This window comes from Epinephelus fuscoguttatus, linkage group LG7, assembly GCF_011397635.1.
Source record: "Epinephelus fuscoguttatus linkage group LG7, E.fuscoguttatus.final_Chr_v1".
Classification (NCBI taxonomy): domain Eukaryota; kingdom Metazoa; phylum Chordata; class Actinopteri; order Perciformes; family Serranidae; genus Epinephelus; species Epinephelus fuscoguttatus.
Genome location: NC_064758.1, coordinates 319,384 through 333,103, shown reverse-complemented (window position 1 = coordinate 333,103; position 13,720 = coordinate 319,384). Strand labels below are relative to the sequence as shown.

The window sequence follows — 13,720 nt, the reverse complement described above, 5'->3', positions numbered from 1 at the left end:
AGAGGACAAACCAGACATCAACATCCGTGCAGCTTTTGAACGGTGGAGACAACTGAGGGAGCTCAAGGGCCTGAAAAGCGATGCAGAGGTTGCTGTCTTTCTGTTGGACAGGTAATTATTTGTTTGCTTCGGGGGGATTTGTTATTTTACTCGGCTCTCCTCTGCCCTGCTGACTGCAGGATGCGCGTTCAAGCTTGTGTGGGGCCGTGGCTTTGGACAGAGCACTGACGGGAGGGGGAGGAGGGGGCGGAGCTTAGAGGAGGTGCCGCTTTCAAATCTTGCTAGCTCTCCAACATTACCAGCTATGGCTTTAAATGACTGAATAGTTGCAGATAACTTTTTTGTCTATCAAAATATAGGTTTAATTGGCTAATCTTTTTGTTCTAGTAAACAGTGCATACTTAAAACCTGTGTAGCATTACTATGTATAGCCTTATCTATGTCTTATTTAAATAACTAAAATTAAAACACTGCAGTTGTATGTCTTCACGCTCCAGTCAAGTTTCTCTTACAGTTTACATCCCTGCCTGTGAAAACATGGATGCTTCACACCCATTGTGCCCCCAACAACATAAAATATCTACGTATACAATCAGCACAGTTTAAAGGTGGACACCCAAGATTAGTGTCACCAATTCAGTATCTGACCAAATGTCTCCACTGCTGTCCCCGAGATGTGACGTTGAATAATGGCCAGAAAAGTGTTTTATGCAAAACATTATGATGTCAGTGAAACTGACCTTTGACCTTTTGGATATAATCTGTCACTACTTTGCTACTATTTTATCAACTTAGACATTTGTATGAAATTGTGTCACAATTAACATAAGAATTCTTATAGCGAAAAACACATTCTGTATTATCTTTGACCTTCAACCACAAAATTCTAATCAGTTTATTCTTCAGTCCAAGTGGACGTTTGTGTCAAATCTAAAGAAATTCCCTCAGGGTATTCTTGAGGCATCACATTCACAATCAGATGAGGTCACATAGACTTGACCTTTGACCTATGACCATCAAAAGCTAATCAGTTTATCTTTGAGTCCAAGTGAATGTTTGTGCCAAAATTCCCTCAGGGTATTCTTGAGTACGTCCGGACAGACAACCAGAAAAACAATGCTTCCAGCCATGGATCTGGTGTGGAAGCATGAAAAAAAATACAGACACACTTTGTATGTTTGATTAAACAGAAGGACCTTTAATTGAACAATAATAAAGGCACAAGACAGAGGTCTCTTTGCTTTTTTTTTTGGTTCCATGGCTGTAGCTTTTTTTGCCATGTGCCAGTTCTCCACATTTGTAGAAACTACAAATTCCTGAGCAAGCACGGGGCACTGCCTAGATCTATGCATCAGTCATAGGAAACAGAAAGTATCTGGCAAACAGTCCCTCAGGTCTGGCTTCACAGTAGGCCACGTATGGTCCACTGTTTCTCTTTATCTCATACTCTGCACACCACCTGCCATGCCATGTGTAGTATTTAGAATGGATTGGATAACAAAATAATTTTTAACAACAACAAGGGAGCAATGCCTTGACTATAAACAATGTTAACCATTTAGAAATGCAATTAAATGACAGTGAACCATTCACAGCACAGGCAGCAAATCATACAAATAAAATTGTATAAAAATAATCTCTTAAATAAAACATAAAGCAAAAACAACACACAAAACAGGAATGTTTGATGTACATATATGCGCTGTCATGGTTGCTAACAATCGATCAACCTGAAAGCCCATGGACTTTATGTCCATCACCATAGGTACAATTCCACTTCCTCTAACTTGCCTTTGTGCCATGTCACATTTTTAGTCCCTTTTAGGGCGATGAAACAATATACTAGGACAATGGACCAAAACCATACTATATTGCTGAAAACCTGATAGCAGAGGACTAACATAAAATATTTTATGCATTACTTTTATTAAAACAGGATTTTGTGGTTTAGAAATTCCCTGACATAACAAGACATCACACAGTCTACATTATCCCGAACTGTCAAACATACAGTCCTGTTAGCCCCAACACACTCTACACTAAATTAATTGAATGACAGTGAAAATAATACTCCATATCATGAATGCAGAACGATGCCAATGTATTTACTGTGGTTAGAATGGTTACAAATGCTACTGTATGTCCAACTTGGAATGAACTGAAATGGTCACTGAGAAAAAACTCTTCTTAGAACTACTGAGGTCTAGTTCAGTGGCAGGCTGTGACGGGATTTCAGCCTGCTTTAGTGCATATATTCCAGTTACTTACACAGTAAACAGAAATGTACAGACAGCAGTCAAAAATAAAAGTGCTACAGTGACAACAATGATAAAGAATGATCAAAACTTCAAAGAAACATTCTGTCATAAAGGTAGCAAGGAAACCTTTGTAAGTAATATTTCACTCAGGTAGTTTGCTTTCACGTTTTCAAACTAACTAATCTAAGATGAAGAAACCTTTGTCTAAGAATTTTCCATTTATTGTGTCGAAATTAAAATGCCTCTTTAGATTTATTTTCGAATGGTTCATGATTAGTGTCTGTTCTGCACAGGTTGCTAGTTTTCTCCATTTTGTGTTAAAGAGAAAAACTGACAGGACAACAGGGCATGCAATGTGTAACATAGACAGTGTATAAGCACAGCAGGCAATGACAACAGGAAATGCGCTGAGAATTATGAATTTGAAAAGATAATTGCAGACTGAACCTATTTATAACTGGTATTAACATGTGTCTTTGGTGATCCAATCAAAAGTGGACAGTGGTTAACACAAGTGTAAACTATCACCAAGACACACTGTGATATGATCACTAAAAACACTTGTGCATGCAGATATATTTGATAACATATATTTTGTAGTGTAAATGCCAATGCATCCTGAAGTGTCCCTGACAAGAACAATGTCATAAGTGCAGGACTTGGTGCTTGTTTTGAGTAGGTATTGCTGTGGCTGTAACAGTTCCAAGACTCGCCCACCACACCTATGCGATCAGCCCCCTCCAATCACTGGTCCAGATGCAAAACCCTGAAGAAAATGGTAAGTTAGCATTTAGCTAGCAATGAAGTTTTAGGATAAAAGAGAGAAAGTTAAGGTTAGGGGAAGGGTAATGGTAAGGGTTACATCTTGTTACTTATAAAGCTCAGTTCAGACCAAAGATTCGCGATGAGACAAAACCGTTTTAGAACGTTGCAGAGAAAAGTTCTGGTCTCAGCTCATCAAAAGCCGGCTGATAAGCCTTGTTTCCACCAAGCACTCCACTATGGTACAGTTCAGATTGGTACTCTGTTTATCTGTTTCCACTGTGAAAAGTTGTGGATGGTACCAATAGAACCTTCCTTACCGTCTCCATTTTTGGTAACCCCTCTGGTGGCGTACCTAGCACACAGATCTAGTACTAAAAGGCGGAGCTAGAAACACTGCAATCCACTGACTGGTTAATAGTGGATGGGTACTCTTGCTCAGGGCTATAAAATGAAAGGATGTTTTGCTGCCTCTTGCAGCAGCTGTAGACTGAGAAAACATAATAACTCACTGGGCTGACTGCCGACAACTTTTAAGGTGGAACATTTACTTGTAATGTTACTCAATGCATGAGCTGATGACGTGAGTCCATCAGCTAATGCTTAAAGCTTAACTTTCAATATGACAATTTTGACCATTCCATTAGTTTTTCTGGTCTCTCTTGGATGACTTACACATTTAGTAATGACTGTATCTCAAGTGATTAAAGATATATATTATTCTTACCAGATGATATATGAACTGCATATATTCTTATCCTCATTTGGAGGAAAAAAACATTGTGGAGCGATGTTTCCATGGCAACACTAAACCCCTGTGCTTGCCTAACTGTGCATTCACACCAAAAGCTTCATGAGCGCAAGCGGTCGCTCAGGTCGCTGGCATCGTGCTGCCTGGCAGCTCTGGCAGGGCTTGCAGAAGGCTGCCAGGGGGCGGGGCTTTCAAGCTGCGCTGCAGAAGATCTCTTTCTTTCTTTCTTTCTTTCTTTCTTTCTTTCTTTCTTTCACTGTCCCGCCTTGAGAATATTCACGGTCTGCAATTGGCTGCTGCTTCCCCGCTGCGCTTGCCGAGCTTCTCTCAACTTCACAGTGATGCTTCGGTCGCTGGCATTGCGCTGCTTGCTGCCACCAACGCTCCAGACGCCCTTCGTAGCAAGCATATATTGAAAATGAATGGCTGCTGGCCGCTTATGACGCTCATGACACTTTTGGTGAGAATGCACAGTAAGAAGGACTAAATACACAAACCTGCTATTTTTAAATATCCCACCAAGAGACACTCTCATTGCAGTCTGTTCACCTCCAGCGGGAGGTGCCCAGGAGGCATCATAGTAAGATGCCCAAACCACCTCAACTGACCCCTTTCAACGCGAAGGAGCAGTGGCTCTACTCCGATCTCCCTCCGGATGACCGAGCTCCTCACCCTATCTCTAAGGCTGAGCCCAGCTACCCCACGGAGGAAACTCATTTTCACCGCTTGTATCTGCGATCTCATTCTTTCGGTCACTACCTAGAGTTTATGACTATAGGTGAGGGTTGGGACGTAGATGGACCAGTAAATCGAAAGCTTTGCTTTCCGGCTCAGCTCCCTCTTCACCATGACGGACCGACGCAGCGCCCACATCACTGCAGAAGCCGCACCGACCCGCCGATCCATCTCACGCTCCATTCTACCCTCACTTGTGAACAAGACCCCAAGATACTTGAACTCCCTCACTTGAGGCAGTAACTCTCTCCCAACATGGAGAGGGCAATCCACCGGTTTCCGACAGAGAACCATGGCCTCAGACTTGGAGGTGCTGACATCCCAACTGCTTCACATTCGGCTGCAAAACGCCCCAGTGCATGCTGGAGGTCATGGTGTGATGGAGTCAACAGAACCACATCATCTGCGAAAAGCAGAAATGCAATTCTGAGGTCCCCAAACCAGACCCCTTCCTCCCCCCCGGCTGCGCCTCGAGATCCCCTGTGTCACCAGTGATGAGGAAATACAACGAATGCTGGACAAAGCAGTGAGTGACAACAACCACCCCTGCATTAAAGAGAACTGTTCATGGTAGACACACTGAACAGACCGGGGGTCTGCTTAACATGTCTGAAGGGTTACTTTTGGTTCCAAAGGTACTATACCAAGAGTGTTTGGTGAAAACGGGGCTATGGTGTCACCTGTAAAGGCCAAAACACACCGGCACCGTACGACGCACATCAAAACAGCTGCCCCCATTTTCTATTTACAAACCCACACCAGCGGTGGCTCGACGCGCGTTGATGTGCTGCGCCACAGCACTTTACGCTATTGTCCTATTTTTCCAGCGTCGCCACCCTTGAAAAAGCGCTATTTTGTACTTCCCAGCTCCCGCGGACTGGAGTGTGCAATAGAAATCCGGTCAGGTCAAAATAGCCGCAGACAGCATTTTTGCTTGCTGCAGAGGGTGCTCCGTCCCCGCTGAGCCCTCTGTTCCATCCTCAAGGTGTGCTGGTGTTGGATGGTGGGTCACTGCTGCTGCCTACTGTATGTGCTTATGCCCTGCCCACACACACATTCTCATTGAATGATTAATTGGTGCTGGTTATTATTGTGTAATATTATTATTATTATTGTGGCGTACTGATTATGAAAACAATCCATCTGATGCTCATTTTGTTTCTGTTTTTTGCTGTTTCATCACTACTACAAATGTAACTGTAGCCAGTATCTTAGTATCGCTATTTTAATTCATATTTTAATAAGCTACAAATTATATTCAGCCACAAAATAAGCCTGCAAAGCTGGAAATCAGAGCCGGAGTACAGAGAGTTGTTGCATAGAGATGATACACCGTCTCATCCAGATGCACTGGTGTGAACCGACAGGTTTTTAGAACACAGCAGAACGGCGCATTGCAAACTGTTGCCTGTTTTCAATCACAAATTTTGGTCTGAATTGGGCTTAAGGTGATCACATATTCATGCATAATAAATAATAAAAATTATTGCTACATTTGGCCTCATATTTATTCACTTCAGTGTCACGTTGTATCATGGTTCAATTAACCGTCACGTTGGTGACAGTTGTCTTGGACTGGAGGTGGGCGTTGTAGGGGCTTGTCGTGTAGGCTGCAAATGCAATGTGGATGCAAGTATACATGTCTCAGTTGTTTTGGAGACAGCGTGCTAATGCTCTTTAATGTACTTATTTTATGACAAGGTGGACAAAGTGTTGCGTGACCATCCATGGTTTTGGACTATGGAAGTAGACGTGTTGAATTCTGCTCACAGCAATATCTTAAGCTGTACCGTTACAATTGCTAATGTGACTAGCAAGCATGCCAGCGAAAGTGTGGTCATAATAACATTGCGTGGGGTCCTTAAACTTCTAGCATAAGTGACATGGGCAGTAATAAAATCTGAATGTGTGGTCAGCTGGAGATGCATGATGGTGATGTGCCTCTGCTGTTCACTTGTGTTCCGATAACTGAAATTTATGTTAATACTAGGTGAAACATGCTGAACAATATGAAATCTTTGAAATATCAGCCCTACCAATGCCATTTGCAGTGGAGTTATAGAAGCTGTGATAGTAAAAGTCACCTGTACAGCTGCATCAATGTCATTCAAATTCACTGCTATTTTTAAGCCCTTGTTCTGGTGCATTTTGGATGGATGTAGTCCCGTAGCAATGACTAAGAAAATGACTTCTTCATCAGGAATTCTGCTTACCAAAGTCTGATTTGTAAATTGTGTCTCTAACCAGCAGAAACAGCGGCCAGTGAGCTCAGCACCAGGCCTGTTTCAGTCACTGAATACTTCTTTTCAGTTGTCATCAAGTTTTTTTCTGGACAAGCAGGGAGGAAAATGGAACTTAAAGCAGGAGTTAAATGAATATGATTCATGATGGGACAATCAACAAGCTAGTGTGAGCTGCTGCTAGCAAAGGTATCTTGCTCACCCTATTAAAAGAAAGGTACTTGTATTATTATCAGTTTGATCATTTATGATAACATTTGATAAAAACTAAATTATTTGGTGCATGGACGGGGAGAGCACAACTTTTTCTGGTTTCAGCATGAGGAGTTGAGTGAAGTTCTAATAATCTTGGAGTCACCAAAATATTTCTGGGATGGCTGATGTTTGAAGTTTAATGCTGTCAGAACCTCTAAAGGCCAATTTCCACCAGATGCGTGTTGGTTGTGTCTGTGCTCCGGCACGGCAGCGGAGCCAATAGGATTCCATTCTAGTCAATGTGTGTGTTTCCGGGGCGCTGGTGGCTTAGTGGTAGAGCAGGCGCCCCATGTACAAGGCTGTTGCTGCAGCGGCCTGGGTTCGATTCCAGCCTGTGGCCCTTTGCTGCATGTCACTCCCTCTCTCTCTCCCCCTTTCATGCTTGTCTGTCCTATCCATTAAAGGCTAAAAAGCCCCAAAAAATATCTAAAAAAAAAAAAAGAAAAGAAAAAAAAAGTGTGTGTTTCCACCACCACCGGCTCCGTCTCAGCTCCAGCACTCCGGAGCCCTCCGCAACAGATACGCAGGACTTCTATTTTTGCCGGACGTCGGAGCACAACGCAGCAATTCAGCACAGAGCAGATCGTGCGGGGCAGGAAGTCGTGCACAGAGACACAATAAAACATCCGGTTAATTTTCAAAATAAAGTACACAGTGTTGACGGCGGATCATATTTCCCTGCACTACACCTTAAAAACTACATAATGGGCAGAGGCAGGCCTGAAGTCAACAGGTCAAAGGTTTTCAGACGTCATTTCACCCCGTGAACACCATGGACGAGGAGATATTAATCATGGCAGTGCACTGAGATGTCTTCCGGCAGAGCTGCACCGCACTGCACAACAAACGCAGCCGGTGGGTATTGACGGACGGCGGAGCACGCAGCGGATAACCAGCACTGTCGTTCTGCAACGGACACACATCCAGTGGAAATCTGGCGTAATGTTGCTGTGTCAGAGGGGAGCAACTCCTCAGTCCTGCTGCTCACAGCCTGAATGCACAGCAATGAATTATCAGCCCTCAATATGGATAGTTTGGGTAATATTTGTGTCATGTAAAACTTTTTTTCTGTACAGATCAACATGTTAAAGTCAAATATGGTTCTGTTGCAGTATACCTAGTCTATGCTTCCAGTCCTGCCACTGAAGCGGTGGATCCTAGGCTAGGCTGGAGGTGAGCTGACAATTCACTAACTGAAAATGTAAGACTTGAGTGAAATACAACTGAACAGTTTCACTTAATGGAGAACTGTACCACAGAGAGTGTGTGCATGCTGTTAGGAATGGACAGAGACAAAGGCTCAGGACCAGGCTAAACAAAGGCTGGGCTGGAAGGACGGCAGAATGTCCAGAGTCGGGTCAGATAGTGATGCAGTGCTGTCGCAGTTTAGCCACAAGGAACTCGTGGGTTAAATTATGTCTTGTGATTATTCCAACAATCTGAAAGAGATGGCAGATAATAATAAAAAAAGAGTTAGGCCAGACACAACATAAGTCACGGCATGTTAGACAACAACACAACATTCTCATCGGGGGTTTTCCCTTGTATGTCATTATCAAAACACTGGGCCTCATTTTCAAGTATCTTCTTAAGGTTTTTTTTCCCCTTATATTTGCTCTTAAGAACGGTCCTGAGGAAAGGTCCTGAGGAAAGTCTTTATTGAAAGCATGTGGCAGTTGATCCTAATTAGCATAGGTAAATGCCCTGTAATCCCCTATAAAAGGGCATGAGACTGCACAACTGAAGAAGTAGAGAAAAAAGTACCAGAAGAAGAAGAAGAAGAAGAAGAAGAAGAAGAAGAAGAAGAAGAGAACAACATGACAAACTGTATTTTGTGATATTGGGCTTAATGAATAAAACTGAATTGAACTGAAAAAAGTTGAGAGGATTAAGTCAAGAATGCCTCAATTAAAGTCTAAAGAGGGTGGAGCACTGGACTCTAAACATTTAAAAAACTAAAAGTTTTGAAGTTAAGGGCCTTCTGCAGGGAGGGAACGCCAAACAACCTGCCATATGTAAAGGAGCTATATGTAAGAAATATAAAGCAAATAGTCATAAAATCCTCCTAATATGTCACAGAGACTAAGGAATAATGTTCACATAACAAACTGATCTCACTGACAACAATAGTACAGCCAGAATATTCGCATTTAAAAAAACTTTACGGTCCGCAAATCATGTTTATGTTCTGAATTTGTTTTTTGGCCTGTTGCGCCACCCACCGCCGTCTACCAGTCACGCAGTCAGTAGAGTCTCAGCATCAGTTAAAGTTACGACTGAGCTACAGCAGCACGGCAAGCAGCATTAGCAGTGTCCCAGTACACAGCATTAGCAGCCGGCTCCTCATGAGCTGTGTTCCCGCAGCAGTGTTAGCAGTGTCCCGGTACATAGCATTAGCAGCCGGCTCCTCATGAGCTGTATCCCGGCAGCAACGTTAGCAGCAGAGAAGCCGGACTTGCTTGAACGGTCTGCTGGAAAATCGAAGATCAAGGATGCAGCGACGTGGCCCTGCCACGGCAGCCGCCCATGGGTAAACAAATCAGTCTCCAGCGTGCTGCTGTCCAGCAACCTCTGTGGGGGGGGGGGGGAGACACGCGACTCGCGGCAGTATTTTGAATTTGAGTGCAGTAACCATTTTGGCTACATTCTTACATATAGCGCCTTTAATAGCGTTTGTAGTGGATATAAATTAACACAAAAAGATTCATGGGATGTGGCACTGAGGTGCCCTCCAAGGTGTGTGTGTGTGTTTGAGAGACAGATAGATGGGAAGAGCAGTTTTAATGTTGACAGCTACTAAGATTTGGTCTTAGTCTTGAGACGAAAAATGCTATTTGGTTTTAGTCACATTTTATTCTTTTTTTTATCTTTCATAGTTTTAGTCGATGAAAATTCAAAACATTCTTAGCAGGGCCTGTATCTCTCACATGACATTGGAGGGGGAATTTCATGGCTTAGTCCTCTTTACTAAACTTCTTATTACTTGAAGGATAAGTCTTTCAGCTTCTTTCACAGTGTTGTCCTAACTTCCACCTGCTTGTTGCTTTTTCACCTATCATATACACAGTAATTCAGCAGCAGTCATTGGCAAGTCTCGGGCGTCCTCCACAATGGTTAATTAATATGTACATTAAGAAATGGATCAATCAATCAATCAATCAATCAATCAATCACTTATGTATATCTCACGAAATCATTTAGATGCAATTTCAGTGAAATTTTATTTATCGATTGCTTAAATTCATGCCTACTTACTGTTTTTCTTCATTGCTGGCTGCTGTTTTATAATTGCCACATTTTCAGACTGACTGCAGTGCAGTGTTCATCACATCCCTGATGGTTCTGGTAGTAATGGCTCAAAGTTGTGAATAATTATCTGTAATTTTGGGCAATGTTTTACATATTAAATCCACCACAGACTCACTAATTCTATGTGATTCTCTGATGTCATCTGTGACTCTGTTTCTGGAACATACTTCAGTCTGTCATGTAGAGCAGACCCGTGGGGCAGCCTCTAATCAGTTGACTATTTCCATTTTTTTTTTTTTTTTTTTTTTTTTTAAACCTGTCTGCATTAGTCTGCGTAGCTTAGCGCCACAAAAGGGTGTAAGCTTTTAATGAAGATTGATGCACTGTTAATCCTGCAGTCAAGTATTTTATACCCATACTGTGTGTGGTTGTGACCATCACCCACCCTCCCTGGAGACTAGCCTATCAGCCTTCATTGGAAAAACTTCCTAATACGAGCCAGAGAAGGCCGTAATACACCGTAGTGTGTCAAGGGGAAAGTAAGGGACAAACAGGGGGGATTGACGGACAGGTGCTTAAGTCCTGAGTTATATAGCGACAGTGCATGTGGAGAAGAAGGAGAAAACAAACAAACAAGCAAACAAACAAACAAACATACAAAAAAAAACAAAAAAAAAAAAACAGAGGAGAAACAGGCAGCGTAGCTGATGTAATGTGGCCTTGAGGTTGTTGTGCTCCACACAGATTACCAAAAATAAACAAATAAATGTATAATAAAGAGAAAAAAAAGAAAAAAAAAAGAGAAGTCTATGCTGAACACCAGAAATGTGAGAGTCCTGGTGGTGGAGGAGAGCCCGATTGTGGAGAAGAGTTGCCAGCGCAGTGTGGTAGGTTTGAGAAGCAACTGAGCCCCTTTTGAGTGTTCCCATCGGTTCTTTGTGATGCGTCATGGAGCTGAAGTATCGAACATGCACGCGTGTATTTGAACCCTCCCAATGTGTTTATGAAAACCATCAACAGGGTCCAGGGCCAATGTCCCAGCCCTGCGGGAGAAGGCGGGCGGCGAGGCACCCCAAGGCCGCAGGAGCGCCCAGACCCCACGCCCAGGGAGCCGCAGAGGCTGCAGGACACCACGCAGGCCCTAGGACCCAGGGCGGCAATGGCCAGCACCCCCAGAGAGCCAGAGACACACCCCAAATGGGCAGGGCAGGAAGGCCCACCCACCCGCCGCCCAACGCAGACCCCTCCCCCCAGAGTGCCGATAAATGTGATGTGGTGCATTAAAATTGAGGGACATAGGAGACAGGTGGGGACAAGGCTGATGGCTACAGCACACTGCTGACCTGCAGCCTGTGCAGCCATAAGGCACCTGTAACCTGTTCCCATCTGTCCCCCAAGATGTAGGTGTGTGTGGTGCTTTAAAATTGGAGGACAGATGAGGATGGGCCGGGGGGCAGCATGGAGGGCTACAGGACACCACTGTCCTATAGTCTGCCCCATCGTGAAGCCCCCCAATCCATCAGTGGTCTGCACCTCGAAGAGTGAATGTATGTGGTGCGTTAAAACTGTGAAATGTGTGGTAGGTGAACTAAATGTGGTTTAGGAGGCCAGGCCAGTGTAGGCCCGGCCCGAAGGCCGGAGGGATGGATGAGAGGGGCTAGAAGGTGGTGCCAACCAGACCCCGGCGCCGCGAGCGCCAGCGGGCCAGGTGGGCCCCAAGGAAACCCAACGAGCCCCCATCGAACCCTGACCCCCAAGCAACTGCAGCGTCAGGCCCGTGCTGTTGACTATTTCCTTATCGCTCGCATCATTAAGGGCATTCATAGGAGTTGGTTACTCATTTTGACCTCAGCAAGATTGCTGCATGGTTGCCCTCTCATACACAGTTTGCAGTTCTGCTCTACAGATTTTTTTCTGTTTGCCGTATAGTAGAGATCCAGGGTGCCCATTTGTCTTACTGCTTACAGAGAGATGCAGCCTGCCAGTATACTCTCAAAGATGCTCATGTAATCTCTTATCCTTTTCGTGACACTCATCCATTTGGTGGTAGAACATTTATCATGAAAGACCCACTATATCTAATAGGGCAATTATAATCTCCGTCTACTAATTGTTGGAAAAGATGCATGTAGTGTTTAAATTTAAGTGTTGGTAGTCTTTATGCCTTTATCGGACATCAAATAATTGTTCATCAAATAGCAAGGTCTCAAAATCTCAACAGTTGCAATAACTGCCACAGCAGATCCTACTTCTACTATTACTAGATTAGCAAAGTACTCACGAATATATTCATTTGTTGTTGTTTTTCAGTTGGTCCTTCTGGTATTTAAACATATTTAACCTATAATGTGTTGTATAAGGTTACTTGTTTTGATGAAACTGAACTTCTAACCTAATGATATGTGTTGCTCATTTAACCTCTACTGTGATAGCAGTGTTAGATATAGCAGAGGCCTAATGGAAGTAGGTTAAAGGTTACGAGCCAGAAAGGCTCCAACAACAAAGTGTTCTTGTTAGTCTCAAGAGATGTTGTGTCTTAGGAATGTCAAGGCGCCACATATTTTGACTATTGATGTGCATGTGTTTTGTAAACTATAAAGATAGCAGGGCTAGAGTACTTGCTAGGCACTCACTGTCTGACTGACTGTTCATGCGGTTGTATGTGTGTGACTCCATTCATGAATGCTTATTAAAACGCTCACGCTGTGCCCCCATAGTCTGCGGGACCTCATGCTTTTTTACAGTAATTTTTGTTCAGTCGTCGAACCATAATTTCTGTTTGTCATAGCTGACTTAATTTCTGTCTGGTCCTAGGACTTTTTCTGTTCTACATTTTTTTTTAAATTGGTCTTTAATGATTTCAATTTCTGTTTGGTCTTTTGACCTTTTATTTCAGTTTGGTCCTCGCTGACCTTTATTATGTTCTATACATAGACTCCCAGGGTCACTAGGACCTCACCATTCATGGTATTTTCTGTTCGGTCACAAGACCATTAATTTCCATTCGTCATTGCTGACTTTAATTTCTATTTAGTTATCGGACCTTATTTTCTTTTCAACATTCTATTTAAGTTGGTCTTCGATGATCTTACTATTTGTTTGGTCTTTTGACCTTTTATTTCAGTTTGATCCTTGATGACCTTGACCTATGTTTAACATATAGACACCCATGGTCTTTGGACCTAGTTACTCCTCCCAAGTGGGGAAATATGATTGGCTAATCAGTATCAGGGCGTGGTCCAACTGACCTATATAGCCTTCCTTTGTCTGTGATCAGTGCAAATCTTGAAGAAGGCCGCGTGGCCGAAACATTGATTTAAATAAACTGCATATGGAGCAAGAGTGTGCAACACTTTTTTCTTCTACTGATCTTCCTCCAGTGATCAGCACCTTGAATTCAGCCAACGCCAAAGAGAAGATATCATCTGCAGTGAGTCTTTGTTTGATCAGTCAGTGCCACACCCTGCAGA

At 43.3% G+C, this 13,720-nt stretch overlaps 1 protein-coding gene across 3 annotated transcripts in view; it reads right to left on the bottom strand.

The window, feature by feature from the left end:
• Positions 1 to 1,169: 1,169 nt before the first annotated feature.
• clcn6 (chloride channel 6) overlaps positions 1,170 to 13,720 on the bottom strand; it is a 122,732-nt gene continuing 110,181 nt past the window's right edge. For 2 of the 3 annotated variants that reach the window (XM_049581657.1, XM_049581655.1), the window contains one exon: positions 1,170 to 8,440. In XM_049581657.1, coding sequence (XP_049437614.1) covers positions 8,360 to 8,440 — 81 coding nt within the window. In that variant the 3' untranslated portion in view covers positions 1,170 to 8,359. The remainder of the gene's footprint in view (positions 8,441 to 13,720) is intronic. The other variant, XM_049581656.1, reaches the window with a different exon arrangement.